The 15867-nt window shown below is 41.2% G+C and overlaps 1 protein-coding gene across 4 annotated transcripts in view; it reads left to right on the top strand.

The window, feature by feature from the left end:
* Positions 1 to 5231: 5231 nt before the first annotated feature.
* neto1l (neuropilin (NRP) and tolloid (TLL)-like 1, like) overlaps positions 5232 to 15867 on the top strand; it is a 112972-nt gene continuing 102336 nt past the window's right edge. For 3 of the 4 annotated variants that reach the window (XM_049564789.1, XM_049564790.1, XM_049564791.1), the window contains exons 1-4: positions 5233 to 6119; positions 7818 to 7874; positions 7986 to 8120; positions 8516 to 8764. In XM_049564789.1, coding sequence (XP_049420746.1) covers positions 6092 to 6119; positions 7818 to 7874; positions 7986 to 8120; positions 8516 to 8764 — 469 coding nt within the window. In that variant the 5' untranslated portion in view covers positions 5233 to 6091. Of the gene's footprint in view, positions 6120 to 7817; positions 7875 to 7985; positions 8121 to 8515; positions 8765 to 15867 lie in introns of all 4 variants that reach the window. The other variant, XM_049564792.1, reaches the window with a different exon arrangement.

Raw genomic sequence — 15867 nt, 5'->3', positions numbered from 1 at the left:
CAAAATGTGATTTTAGTCAACTCACAGATGTCACAGGTGTTTTGATCAGACTTGTGCGTTCATTCACAAAGATTTTCAAACATTGGAAATCCGTGCATTAAGAATTCTGTTGACAGCGACGCTTCTGATGACATAACTTGGAGAGTGTTTTCTGTTGTGGCCTTGCATTTTAAATTCTTCACCCAAAGGTCATGGAGCTTGTGTTTCTACCATCTGTAAATATGATACTGTGCACAGGTAACAAAGCACAGCTGACCTTCAGGATGTTCGACAACATACATAAAGTGTTTTCAACAAACAGTGAAGTCAATGTGTTTAAGAAAAGAGAGACATAAAGCAGCAACTACTTAAATCTCCTGACCCTCCATCACAGGGTTACAGTCACTGTAATTACAGCCTCTTTATACTGTAACATAGAAGGTAATCTATAAAGGATTTTCCTCAACAAAAAAAAAGTATAGACTCATACAAGTAATCTCTCTCAATTATCATGTATGACTCACTACAAGTGTTTTGAGCCCTGTATGATAGTACGTTCAATCAGGAGAGACTCGTTTTTATAGTAAAAGAACAATTATTAACATGCGCACATAAGAATGAAAATGTGAAAGGTCGACGCTGATGTTGGTAGAGGAGGTGGAGATGAGATGAGAAGAAGATGGAGAAGTGCTGATGATCTGGATGAATAGAGGAATGAGCCTTTGTTGAGCTCGTCCTGAACTCTGGATACGATGGCCAGAGGTGAACGAGGTGGAGGAGGGCGCGACAATTCTGCCTAAAATTACAGCTGACAGCAGCAGAGGAGAGAGCAGAGCATTTTGATTGGCTGATAGAGATCGTGACGAAGTTTGATTGGATAACTAGAGGCGTGAACACCCATAGTCAGCTGATTAGAGGAAGCAGTGGAAGTGGGAGGGAGATAATTGTGACTGGATGAGCACAAAGAAAGTCTTCCCGATTGAACTTACGCTGAGCTTCATGTGAATATATTTAGGTTTTCTACTGTTGACCAGACAAAGCAAGTGTTTCGATAACATATACTTGGACTTTGGGAAATTTTGATGGGCATTTTTCTCTATTTTCTGACTATTTAAGCCCAGTTCAGACCAAAGATTCGTTCTACAACATTCTAAAAACCTGCCAGTTCACACCAATGCAAGTAGATGAGACTGTGTATCATCTCTATGCAACAACTGTCTGTACTTCTCTGTACTGAAAACGTGAACATAGTGAGCTACTGGCTATAGTTGCATTTGGAGTAGTGATGAAACGGTGAAAAAACAGAAACAAATTGAGCATCAGATGAACTGTATTCATCATAAATACACCACAACAATATAAGTAATCAGTGCCAAGTCGTCACCATCTGCCTCTGGCACACCGTGAAGATGGAAACAGGGGGCTCGGCAGGGATGGAGCACCTACCACAGTAAACAAACATGCTGTACCTGAAACTAAGAATCATTGTGTTTTTGTTACCTTAGAATGAGATGTTTATGTTTATATCTACATATATGAAGCAGACCCTCTTCCACAGAGTCCACCATGTTGTTTCTACAGTAGCCCAGAACGGACAAATCAAACACTGTCTCGAGAGAAAGCCATTTGCATTTTTAAATTTTTGCATCGGCCTCCGTAGTTCTCCTACATGCTTGGCACATGGGAGAAGCTTCAGTTGGTTGCAATCTACAACCTCACCACTAGATGCCACTTAAGCCCCATTTCTACTAAACACTTTGGGTATGGTACCTTTGGAACCAAAAGTAACCCTTCAGACATGGTACCTAGACCCTAGGTCTGCTTAAGCCGCGTTTCCACCAAGCAGTACAGCACAGTACAGTTCGGTAGGCTTTTTTTCCGTTTCCACTGTGAAAAGTTGTGGATGGCACACAGATCTGATACTAAAAGGTGGAGCTGTGAACACTGCAGTCTGTTGATTGGTCAGTAGAGGACGGTCACTCTGCTCAGGGCTGAGTTGTGGCTGGTTTTGAGGCTCATGTCACCACTGTTCATACTGTGGAGAGTTTTATTAGTAAACTGTAACTATAAAATGAAAGGATGTTTTGCTGCCTTAACTTAATTCACTGGGCCGACTGCCAGCGACTTTTAAGGTGGAACGTTAACTTGTAATGTTACTCAATGCATGAAATGAAGACATGAATCAATCATCACACCTTAAATATTCCATATGACAACTCTGACCATTACTCTAGTTTTTATATGACATGCACTATTAGTAATGAGTGGATCCATGTGAACTGCATATATTCTAATCCTCACTATGAGAAAAAAAAGCGTTACACATTAAACTCCTGAGCTTGCCTGAGAAGGACTAATGCACAAATCCACTATTTTTAAATATCCCATGGAGAGAGACTCTCACTGCAGCCTGTTTGATTTTGTTCTGAAAATGTTGGTGTTCAACTCTGTTCTGTAGATGATAATCGAGGTGCAGACTTCCATCTGTGTCACTGGTGATGAGGAAATACACCCCCCCCCCCACATTTAAGAGTACTAGCTTACTAATATATATAAAACTCTCTACAGTATGAACATTGGTTACATGAGCCTCAAAACCAGCGTAGAGTAGAGTGACCGTCCGCTATTGACCAATCAACAATCTGCAGTGTTCACAGCTCCACCTTTTAGTACCACAGCTGTGTGCTAGGTACCCCAACAGAGGGGGTGGGGACAGTGCAGAACTATAATGTCTAAAATCCACTATATCATGATTTTTATTCTACATGTAGTTGCACAGCTTGCATTATACATTATAATTTTATATTCTAATAAGTTTCTGTGTCAAATACAGTTTGTGTCATGTTGCACAGTATAAGATGATATAGTGAGAGAGCACAGGGCTTATAGTGGCATGCTGCATTGCAAACTAACAAAGGCATCTCAACAAAAACGAAGCCACAGGTAGTTTATGGGCTATCATCTGATGGAATTATTTTCCCGCTGGCTCCAGGTGCAGGGCTGGGATAAAGGCAGTCTATCACCAGAGACCCAGACAGCTAATGTAGCATAAAGAGCAGCTCAAAATTCGCCCGTGGTCGGAGCGAACCTTTCTTGTAACTGGGGCCTGCTTAATGAACTACAAGGCGCCTTGAATGACAAATAAATTGTGTGTTTTTTTGGGCCAACAAACTGCTCAATGCATCACTAATAAGGTTAATTTGAGTCCCACCGGGCTGGAGGCATTAGCCTAAGTGTTTATCCGCCTTAGCGCTGTCCCCTGTTGGACTGACAAAAGAAGCAGTGCTGGCAGTGTCATTAGAGTGACACAAAGTAGAAGGTGAATGCCCAATTTGTTCATCAGGTCTGAGCCAAATGAACAGGATGCAATCACGAATTAGTTGCTGTTTTGTATATGCTGCGGGATAATATACTGGTTGTGACTGTTATTTGCATGTTTTAAGTGAAGCTTGAGAGCCTTGATGTTCGGGGAAACAAGCCTGGGGTAATTAAATTGAAGCTGGACAGAAGAAGTGTAGCGTACTGCTGCGTTTACCTGTGTGTGTGTGTGTGTGTGTGTGCTGTATGTGAAACGTATGGTTCCAGGCTTGGATGCCCCATTTCCCCAAACTGATTACAATTACAAATTTAGGTTAGGCCGACACAGCACAATAGTTATCTCCGGCTAAATGATAGACTTCCTTAATTAAAAATGGCAGACTTTGAGGGTGCTGTTGAATGAATTATTTCCCTGAGATGCTCCCGCCGCCTCGGTGCCGTTCAGTCAAACAGACAGTTTATACATGCCGGAGAGCTCGACTAGAGGCTGCTGTTGGGGCTACTGTTGCATACAGTGGGCCAGATAAGCCTCATTTGAATAATTCCCATATAGCTGTGCTGCTTTATCTTGGAGTTTACCCGTCAGAAATGTGTGGCGTTGTGCTTATAAAGTTGTCCGACACCACAGCACCACTGTTAATCAATAAAAACCTCCGGGCACTGCATTGTATTTTGGCGCAGATATCATTGACGTCCCCTTGGACTTTACGATCTATAATAGGCTTTGCAGAGAAATTGACATTTTAAATTCTTTTCAGTCATGCTGGTTCGTGAAATTTGGGTCTCAGTCTTCATGGGAGTCGATTGTACAGTAGCGAGAAAGTCCACTGGCTAAGCTTCAGTTCTTGTGTTGGACGGGGAGGGGGGGTCTAAATCCCAAGTCCATTAAATCACTCTATATAACAGATTAGCAGGAGCCTATTAGTTGAAAAGAGTTCTGAGATTTCCCCACTCCCACACATATTCTCAAAGTCAGCGTGGCTCCTGCAGTGTCTGCATTACCTGCTGTAAAAACACTTTGAGAGCAGTGAGTAACAGGCCAATCTCTGGGACAGGATGCAATTAAGAGGAGGACGTTGGAGACGATAGCGCGTCTTTATCTGAGACATCTCAAGAGGGTTTAAGGAAAACACACAGAGGAAGAGAGAATTGTGCTCCAGTCTGTCATGAGCAAAACGAGGATTGGGGAGGGAGGTGGGGGGTTCATTAAGTCATTAACAGTATATTTCGAGCTGATCCGAATTGTCCAGCGGATGCTAACCAGTAGCATTAACATACACGCAGAAGGGGGACTGAGTCCAAGATTGCCTCTGCAGCAGGAGTATCTGAAGATGGATATTGTCTGCTTGGTGCCAAGACTATTTTGGGAGTCTGAGCCCCTGACTTGTCCCTGGGCTCCCTCTGATCAGCTTTGTCATCAGGTGTGAGAGTGGCTACACCATACATACATCCTGGCACCCACACCTCAGGAAGTAATGGCTCTTTGTCACATTTCTGAGGAAAATAATAGACAAATAACAGAAAAAAATGCCAGTGGAGACAGTGTTAATCTCAAGATCATCCACCTTTAAGTGTCTGGCACTTTTTGCTGTATTTCAGTGCGTATCCCAAATACAGCAAAGACATTATGATGATGTCAAGAGCAGGAGTTTAAAGTGGTGACTGTAGATGAGCTAAAGCAGGATCAAAGACGTGCTTTGATGCCTGTTGTTTACCATACATAACAGTGCTGTGTTCCTGCAGTCTATTTCATCCTGCAGCTTTATCCATGTTTGATCAGAACTCTCACATGTACGCGTTTGCGCTTGTCTATTCCATTTCATTTCATATCTCATTGCCTGTTTCTGCTTACCTCTCCATTTCTCCATTGCGCGGCAGATCTCCACGAGCTGGAATGAATTCTGCGGCGCGTGCTTATTGTTCCAGCACACACTCATTCACACACACGTAACAAGCGCTTCTTGCTCTACTCCTTCTTTGTTTGTGTATGTGTGTGTGTGCGGAGGAAGTCGTGTCCTGGAGAAGTTTTCAATGCGTGCTTCAGGATTGTGGCGCATTGGACGGCTGTAGTGTGGACCGAGCGGAAGGAAGGAGGAGGGAGATCGTACATTAACTCCTGCTGGCTGCGGGGACTCTCCACTTGATAGAAGCCAACACGGGGATGGGATGCTCTCAGAACAACACTCTCAGCTTTTGGGGCAGACGCGACAAATGACTCCCAAACGAAAAGCCACTTAATTGCGCGTTTTATTTGGCCACCCGGTGTTTTCCAGGGGATTTTACGCACCGCAAAAAGAGTGGAGCAAACGCTGCAGAGATGAGTGTTGCGTGGTTTTCCTTGCTCCTGAAGGATCCCCTCTCCTGATAAAGGGACCAAAGAGGACAAAACAAGGCTGTCCATGATATTTTCCCAAAGAAGATTGCAAAGGTGGAGCGATTAGAGAAGGGCTGATGACGGGACTATTAATCCTTTCAGTGCATCAAAAGCACCAAAGGGTATTAGAAACGCTTGGATGGAAATCGGGCGAGTGTTTAGAACTGTTTTTGGTTTTATATGAAACTGGTGATTAGTTCATCTGCAAGGATTTTTGCTTTCCCAGTGATACTGAGGAGTAAATTTGCTTTTTACCTTGTTGTTGTTGTTGTTGTTGATGTTGTTGTTGTTTCGCCGGTATGAGCGGTTTCCTGGTGTGAATTTCCAGAAACTCTCGTCTCAATCTTTTTTTCCTCTCCAAGTATTCCTAAATCTAAATGGAATTAGTTGAGTCTGAAGCCGTTTGTGAAAGGAACAGACATGGTACATGGGCACAGCTTCCATCACGGTAAGACACCCGTGTTCAGCAGCTGAAGCACACTTGCTCAAAGCTCTTATTGCTCGCTGGCACCCTCACCAAAGAGAAGTATAGTAATCCTTTAATCGGCGTTTAAAGACGCTAAATATCAGAGCAACAGATTAAAGTGTGAATAGGAGCAGAGTGGTGAAAAAACAAATATGAGGAGGTGATACTGACATACCGCATCTCACAACCTGTAAACTCACTGTTGAAGGTCACACTGTAACTTCTTGCAGGTTTTTCTTTTTTATAAATATATTTTTATTTTCATCATTTTAAGAAATATGATTAGTGACAAGTCATGATGCAGATGTTGTGGTAGTGACTCATAATTACTTTTATTAGTTTTTAGGTATTGTCATCAGTTGCAGTCATTTTACTGTAATTTTTAGTTATTTTTTATCATTTGTAATGTTTTTTCTGTATTTGTTGTAAGTTATTTTAATTATTTCAATCACTTTTTGGTCATTCACAGTCATTTTAAGCTATGTTTTTCTCATTTTTGTTATTTTTAGTCATTTTTTGGTCATTTGTTGTGACTTTATGATAATTGTATCATTTGTAGTCCTTTTTTTAGTAATTTTGGTCTTTTTTTAAGTTACTTGGAATATTTTTTGGATCATTCGTAGTCTTTTTTGGTTATTTTAATTTATTTTTTCTGTCTTTGTAATGACTATAATTATTTTGCCTTTTGTTGTAATTTTCTAGTAAATTTTTGTTATTTTTTAAGTTACCTTGATCATTTTCTGAGTCATTTGGAGTATTTTTTGGCTATTTTTTTTTTTACAGTTATTTTTGGTCATTTTTTAAATTTAACAGATTTGATCCGTATTTTTTTATTTTTATTTTTTAGTGTTTTTTATCATGTGTAATCTTTTCTCTGTATTTGTTGTCATTTATTTTAATTATTTGAATCACCTTTTGGCCATTTGTATTTTTTTTTTTTTTTGTATTTTTTTGTCATTTCTTTTTAAGTTACTTTGATCATTTTTGGGGTAATTTGTAGTATTTTTTATTTTTATTTTTTATTTTCCTGAAATCAAATTCTGTTTATTTGATATTTATTTATTTTTTAAACCATTTTGTGGTCATTTGTAGTTTTTTTGTTATAATTTGAGTGATTATTTTGTCATTTTTAGTAGTATCTTCAGTTACTTTGATCATTTTTGAGTCATTTTCAGTAATATTTTTAGTAGTTTTATGGACAATTTTTAGTTATTTTGACATACCCTGATATTTATAAGGACTTTGGTGAAGGCTTATGGCTGATTAAGAGTTAAAATAGGAGTCATTCAGATTAAGTGGCTGCCCATAGTAAAAGTACAGGCCTGTAGAAGTTATAGTCAGAGCTATTATTAGAAAGGCTTCCTTTAATTTACGTAACAAAATATAAAATCGTTATAACTGATAATATACCAAGACTTGCATGTTGTTCTGATTGTTTTAGGTATTGTATGCTGTTGTCTTTAAGGTTACAGTCTGGTTGAGTCAGGCTCAGGTTTAGCATTAGCATACTGCTGATGTACAGGACATGAAATCCAAAACCTGAAATGTGTTCCTTGCTGACTCAACCCTCCCTCAGCTGAAATCAAGCTGTACACAAAACAGAGGGACTAAGAGAAAATAAACAATATGTGCACGTCACAGTGTTCAATCCAAAATGTATTTGTCTTTCTCTTCTCACAGTTGTTGCAAGTCTTCTCATACTTGGGTTGTCTGGGGCAACAAGGAAGGATACAGCAGGTAATCTCCATCACCACAGCCGCATGTCTTCACTCCCTAAATATCCTCCCTTCAAAGCTTTAATCTCACACTTTTTTCTCTTCTCTCTTTGCTGTGTGTGTGTGTTTCCAGTGAAGAACAACTCTGGAGTGAAGCCTGCAGGTCAATGTGGAACGTGGGTGAAAGAACCAGAAGGAGGTCTCTTCACTTCTCCCAATTACCCAAACAAATACCCCCCAAACACAGAGTGTGTTTACATCCTTGAAGGTGAATATTCTGTTTTTTAAAAAGCCACATGATTCAGCTATTTGTTCTCTAAAGCATCCCTGGGCTTTCCTCAGGGGGCGAATCATAGTATCTTCTCAGAGTGATGAGATGTGTGGTTTCATTAGACAGGCTGGTATTTTTCACATTAGGAGGTGGTATTTGATTGATCAGTGCAGATAATCGGGTTAATAAAATCACCAAAGTGAGCGCAGAGGCTAATATCTATCACTGCTCTGGTGTTTTAGAGATGAATTGACTCACAGCCAGGATTGGAGGTATTGAGCGTGTGGGTGTGCTGATAATGAAACAGGTTGAATGTTCATCAATGAAAGCATGACTAATATTTCACTCCCTGCTGTGTGCTAGGTGGTAATTATTTCCATTGTGTCTTCCAGCACCCCCGAGGCAGTGTATTGATCTACACTTTGAGGAGAATTATTCAATCGAGTCCTCTTGGGAATGTAAATTTGACAACATCGAGGTCCGGGATGGACCGTTTGGCTTCTCCCCAATACTCGGACGGTACTGCGGTCAGCAAAGCCCGCCGGATATCAGGAGTAGTGGCCGATATCTGTGGATAAAATTTGTTACAGACGGCGAACTGGAAGGAGTGGGATTTTCAGCAAGTTACAACTTCACTGCAGGTACAATTTTTTTACTGGTTGTTTTGCCTTACTGCTCTTGTCAGTTCACTTCTTTGTTTGTGAGCACTCCTGTGCTTTATAGCTCTAACAGCAAGGCTCCAAATGAATAACAAACATCATCCAGGGAACTCGCCCTTGTGGGAGCCTCTTGCAGTTTTTATTGATTGTCTGTCTGCACACACTCAGTATTTCCATTGGCAATATACTGTCATTGGCTGGGACACTCTTGTGACTGGGCTCGGCTGTTATTTCTTCTCTCTCTATATCTGGAACGACGTGGAGCAGTGTCAGATTTTAATTCAGCTCAGCAGCACCACTCCTCAGCTTACAGGGCTTGGAGAAGCCGAGAGAGCGTAGCAAACTAATCGGTATTGTCGAACACAATCGTGGCAATTACGGTTGTGTGTAAAACCTTGGCTTTCTTAATTTGCCTCATCTTTGGTTGAGATCCCATTACTGAGGCAGCGTGAGGATTGATGACAAGGAATCAGGGCATAACCACGATTTAATATTCCTTCACCTACACTCGACTGGGTTTAATAACACTGTCAACTTTTTTAGTGTGTTTGAGCCTTGAAAGGCACAGCGCCAGGAAGCACGAGCGGTATGCCAATTTGTCTCCACATCCACTGCACCTTCAGGGGCATTTTACCATTGGAGGTTTGAGTGTGTCATTGTTTATATGATGAACACTTATGCAGTACATTGACCTTTCATCCGAATAACATGCTACTAGCTACAGGCTATTGAAAGGAAAGCTATCGAGGTGAAGAGGGACCACAGATATATCTCCAAAGGCTTTGTTTGTGCGTTGTTATCAAGAAATCAGGACGGCAAAGCCCTTCAGTGGAAATTACAGTGAAGAGGTGCAGTCAATAGGAGTAAAATCTACTGAGGAATCAAGTGAAGGACTTCGTACCATGGACTGTTAGGCAGAAATGCTGCTACCTCTCTGACATCTGCAAGTAGAAGTTAAATTGCTTATGTAAAACTACACTTAAGGTAAAACTGCTGCAGCTCAGTGTATTCAGCATAGCAGCTTCAGAGTGTTACACTGTCAGATACAATATTTTTCATGCAATTCAGAAAGGAGTTAGAGGGGGGACGAAAGAAAAGTAAAACATGAATCGACACGAATTTCGAGAGAGTGTCAGGCAGGGATATGTCCTGTGTTATAGAGACTGCTGTCTGCTGAGGCACCAATCTCTTATCCTGCAGCTGTTACACACATCAGCTCTATCAACTTCGATTAGGATGTACCATTTAGAAATATACTGCATGCGGTACATGTTACTAGGCTAGCTGAGTAGCTGAACATTTACCAGATATTAATGTAATTGGATGGATGGCGTTTTAGCTCATGTTAAAGGGACAGGTCACCATAAAATCAAAAATACATATTTTTCCTCTTACCAGTAGTGCTATTCATCAGTCTAGATTGTTTTAATGTGAGTTGCCGAGTGTTGGAGATATCAACCGTAGAGATGTCTGCTTTCTCTCAAATATAGTGGAACTAGATGGCACTCAGCTTGTGGTGCTCAAAACAGCAAAAAAATAAGTTTGAAAAACTCAACAGCAATGTCTCTTTCCAGAAATCACGACCCAGTTGCTCAAGATAATCCACAGGCCTTGTTGTGAGCAGTTTCATGTTGGAACTATTTTCTTTCTACTGAACTACACCCACCTACTGAGGAAGTGTGCATCGACCCATGGATGAGAGGCTTGTACGCGTAATGTGAGCTAGCTCAGGGGTGCCAAGTGAGCAAGCAGAAGATTAACGCTTTGTTCTGCACGGTGGTACGATGAGCTGAGTGGCGGATTTTAGCGCTGCTCATCGTGGACTATATTGCTGTCATTGTTCATTTTAGTCAAACCATACAGTTTGAAAACGAGGCGCGGCTCCAACTAGAAAACAATGTTTTGATGCACTGGATGTGCTGAATGTGCATATTAAGGCAGTACAGGAGGAGGTGCACATTAATAATCCTCCAGGACTGTAACATGCTCATGTTTAACCCAAACAATGTGTCATGTGACTGCAGTTGGTTCACATCCAGGTCGGAACACGTTCTCACCACAAATGAACCGCACCAGAGTTCGTTTGTAACCAGACCGAGACCACCTCTTCAAGGAGGTCTCGGTCTGGTTGTTTTGGTGCGTACCTGAGTGCGATTGCTGTGTTCACACCTGCCCAAATGAACTGCACTTAGGGGGCAAACAAACTTGAGTTTGATTGAACCGAACCAAACAGTGCAGGTGTGAAAGCACCTTAACTCTCATGTCTGAAGCTACTGACAGCAGCTAGTTAGCTTAGCTTAGCACAAAGACTGAGAACAGGTGGAAACTGGAGCTAGCCGAACTTTGTCAGGTAACAAGTGGTAACAAAATCTGCTTACCAGACAGAAACTTCACCTTTTGGGCAGTCCGTTGATTTCCCTTAAAGAACCCATTTACCAGCTGTATTGACGTTAGCTTGAAATGTGCGTAGTGTAGCCCATAGTACTGTGTGCATGTGCTATCTTGCTAAGCTAACTAGTGGCAAGTGGTGTAGCGTCGCTGTGCAAATCAGTATTTTTATCTTACACTTACCAAGAAAGCACATTTTCCAAAATGTTGACCTACTTATTAAATTACCATGAGCGTTCAATATAACTGTATTTTTATGTTGACATCTAACATGCTAGTCTGGTTTTTCTGATGTAGTGAGAGATAGCATGCAAAACTGTCTTCCCTAGAGGATGCCAATAAAACATTCAAGTACAGTATTTTAATGCAAGAAACATCGCTACAAAAAATACTTCAAAAGATACACAGAAAGGATAATTTGTTATCACCAGCCCTTGATAGTCAGAGATAAAGAGCCCAGACCCCATTTTCTGTAATGTGCAGTTGAAGTATTGTTTCCTCTGCCTGCTTCTCTTGGGAGTCTCATTGAAAATTTGCTGAGAGGAAAGAAAAAAGCCCTGCCTCTTGACTTGATAGGAAATATCTGTGGCATATGATTTACATAATTAAAGAAGATAAAAGTCCCGAATTCACTCGACTTGATTCTCTGAAATCTGGCAATGTGAATAGTGGCTCACATCTGCAGCTGCTCTTCTAACCATGCTAATTCACACAGCCCTCCTCTGATGAATGGGAGAGGAAAAAACAGACGCAACAAAGGTGACATGAATCAGCTCCTCTCTTTCCTTAGTCATTTTCGGAGCGCAGAGATAAAAACTCTCATGCCTCTCCTTCACATTCTGCCGGTGTCCTCTCGGAGGCTCGTGCTCCTGGTGACTAATGCGGTTTAGTACAGCAGCTAGTGGATGAAGAAAGCAGCGACTGGAGTCTCACAATATCCAGAGTCATATTAAATGTTGAAGTACTTCAGTGAGGCACTTGAAGTCTGCAGATGCTGTGTATTCACTTTGTGTGTGGCATCAGAGGAAGCAAGAGATGCCAGTGTAACAGACACCAGAGATTCACTCGGAACAGTCACTAAATGATTTCAGCTGTCTCAGTGATGTGATGCGCAATTTATTTGTCAAACAAATTACACCCAGATGCCTCATGATTGGTCTTTACTTGCGTCATAGAACCTTCACTGCAGTCTTTTTTTTTTACTTCTGCAAACTACATTGCAGCTTGTGTCTTCAGGGGTTTGAAGCCTTCGTAATATATATTTGATAATCATACACACAACTACTGTATCTCCTATTGATGTAACTCAGCCACAAAGACACACTTCCAACGATGACTGTGTAGCACCTGTTTAAGTATCAGTACATGAAAGCTTACCAGGCCATGGAGTCCATCTGGCAAGCTGCATGTGTGACTCACTTTAGTTACCTCAGTGAATGAGCGCACACTGCAGTGAGGAAATACCTCTGCCCACCAAACACCCCAGCTCCCCGATGAATCATAGTTACAGCTCAAGCAGCTCATTAGAGTGATGCAGTCTTGGTACTCACACTAGTGTACTCCTTAGAGAACAGTTCAGAAATTAGGTTTATTTATTCTTATTTACTTTTTAGCTGGGAGTTAGATGAGAAGATCGATACCACTTCACATCTGAACGGTAAATATAAAGTCAGCAGGCAGTTAGCGTAGCACAGCATATAGAAGGCAAACTGGTTCTATCAAATGGTAACCAAATCTGCCTACTAGCATCTCTAAAGCTAATGAACATGTTTTCTCTGTTTTACACTTTCACTTTCAGTTTAACTTTCATGTTTTAATTGTCTCTGAAAGACAAGTAGTTTTTGTACAGATTCAACAAAACATACCCCATTGACACCTTGCATTAGCATACAATTTGTATCCGAATATTTGAACAAGATAAGAAAAAATGCATATTAATGTAGGTGTAAATGTACACATTGGGATCAGAACAGGACTGACTCAGCAAGCCCACATCTTGACATTAGGGTCAAAATTAAATGGGGTCGGTAGTTTACTGAAAAGGCAGGGGGAAAAAAATTGCAGAATTGAAAAATGCACCCTCCCACCAGATAAGCACAGGCATGTGCATGTGCTTCATATAGTAACCCAGTGTTTCCCAGTACACTGATTTCTTTTTTATTTTATTGTGGAGCGGTGTGCACCACATTCACTTACCGCACTGTCGTTTCCTCTTTCTGTTTATCAGACCACAAATAAGACAAGAATTAGCTAGCTAGCCACCACACGTACCCTCCGCAAATACACTTTTCGTAGTCGGAATCCGGGAAAAATTCGCAAAAGTCCCACCCTCAAGTGCTAGGATTGGACAGGCAGCCTGTCAGTCAAACTCGCACCCCAGCCAGAGCTACGTCATCATGCCTTCATTCATATCTTCTCTACAGCCAGTCTGCCGCTGTTACTTAGAAATGAAAATGTATGTCAACTTTGCCTTCACGCACCAAACAGCTGTAACGAAATTGCGAGGCTAGATTAGAAATGTTGATTTGTTTGCCTTTGTAATCTTGGATATTTCTATAAAAGAGAAATGTTGATTCATTTGTTTGCTCTTTTGTTTGATCATTAGGCTGTGTTAATAGGTCTACATTGTAAATAGTTCATCGTTCTTCTTAATTACGACATTACTATTATTCCATTATGTAGAAATTATTTATATATTGAATAATTACTTGCATTACTCTAATTTAATTATGTAGAAATTATTTATATGGCAGCTCCAAGACTAAACATCATAAATTTGTCAACATAATGAATAACACACACACGCGAATCAGAGAAATCCGTTTGACTAACGTTAGTTTAATAATAATTATACATTACAATATGGTTATTCTTCCTCCTCCTTCCCTACGATGAAGCGCAAGCCGGCAGGGAAGCGCGAGCGAGCGATGCAGTCATGTGATGGATTTTGGCCTTTTTGGATTGGATTAGGGACTTAACCAACATGATTGGATAATCTCCGGCTATCCCCTCATTAATATTCATGATTTTCCAGGATTCCGCCTACAAAAAACATATTCGCGTACCCTCTGCCTCACTCCACGCCACTGTGGGCTGCTTCACTGCAATGTAATCTTGTCTCTACTCAAAATACTTTTTTTGTATCTTGACACAGGAGGGATCAGTTTTACATCATGTGAGTTGACTCACGCAACTAGGAAGGGGTCGGCGGTTAAGTTTAGATGACAAAACTACGTGGTTAGGGAAAGACAAAGACACCAGACACTTGAGTCGAATCACATGATTAACAGCTGATGGGACAAAATAATTCAATGTTATTTTTAGTTTCACACAGGAGGCATACTCTGGTGTCCTGGGTCAAAGTCCTGGGCTTTTTGGACTTAATCACCTCCCCTCCTGCCCAGCCCAGAAGGACTTTTGCGCTCTTAATACTACACCCACTGCTCTTAACTTTTGATAATGACGCAGATGAATTTACACTGGGGTTTGTTGCATGTCTGGTGCATCTCATACAGTATAGATACCAAAGGGTCCACTGCCCAAGTTGCGTATTTGGGAGTGAGAACAGGCTGTTCACCGGGAAGAAAGCGAGTAGCCAGCGCAAACCCCAGTGCCTGTTGTCACAGTATGCTGGTGGCCAGCGGCAGCCCCAGGTTTTACCTGTGTCACAGCAGCAACAGAAATTTTGCTGGTGCAGCAGGAAGACTGGGCTATTAAGTCCCTCAGAGCTGGGGTTTTCACTGGCTGGATCTGGCTGGATGAATGGGGGTCTGTCTCTGGAGCTGCTGTCTGCACTCCTCCAGGCGTGGTGGTCTGCTAAGCTAACTGACAAAAAATGAATAGCCATATTTAAAAGACGTCAAACTGTTCCTTTCAGATGTACCATTGTGTTGGCCCCACATTAGGGGATAATTGGGCAGATTTTGGGTCCAGTTTGCCCGTCCAACCAACTGGTCTGAACAGATTATCTGCCCAAATCATCCTGTAGTGTGCTGGGTTTATGGACGTAATTGTAATGTTACCAACTGGATTGAAGTCTCTCCAGTTTCAAATCCAATCGTAAATAGAATTTTGTAATGTTTTATTTATGACATCTTGTAATGTGAAGGAAACATTAATGGAATATTTAGCAGAAAACTGCATTAGCCAATGAGAATGAGCTGACTGGGAAGCTTCACGAACCAGATGTTGCATACCAGTGTAGAACAGAAACATGGCTGCCAACAACATGAATAGGACTTTTGTCTCTCGCGCTGTGTGGACAGTAGAAAAGGAGGATACGATTGTGGAATCATGGCAAAATAAGAGTGCTTGTTTCATACACAAATTTCTTTTTTCTTGTTTTTGTCTTCCAGTGCAAAACATAGCTCACACAAGTGCAACGGGCTGACAGAAACAGACCACCTCCATTTGTGTTTTCTGAAGTCACTTTGATCACGCGAGTTTCTGTGAGATCTCAAGCTGCTGGAATCACTACTCTGAATTTTTTTGTTATAAACGCCAGCTATGTGGTCCTGCATCATGACTGAATAGTCTGATGTGTAGATACTTAGAATTTAAATATTAAAAATCAGTGAATTCTGTCGTCATGTCTGTGGTCTCCCACGTTTTTGAAATCAGTTTACATCCTCTAGTGTGCACCAGATATTAGTGATACTCTCAAAAATGCCAAGATACAGTACACTTAACCTTAACAT

This window comes from Epinephelus fuscoguttatus, linkage group LG21, assembly GCF_011397635.1.
Source record: "Epinephelus fuscoguttatus linkage group LG21, E.fuscoguttatus.final_Chr_v1".
In the NCBI taxonomy this organism is placed as follows: Eukaryota; Metazoa; Chordata; class Actinopteri; order Perciformes; family Serranidae; genus Epinephelus; species Epinephelus fuscoguttatus.
Note: the sequence above shows the minus strand (reverse complement) of the source record. Positions and strands in the feature narration are given on the sequence as shown.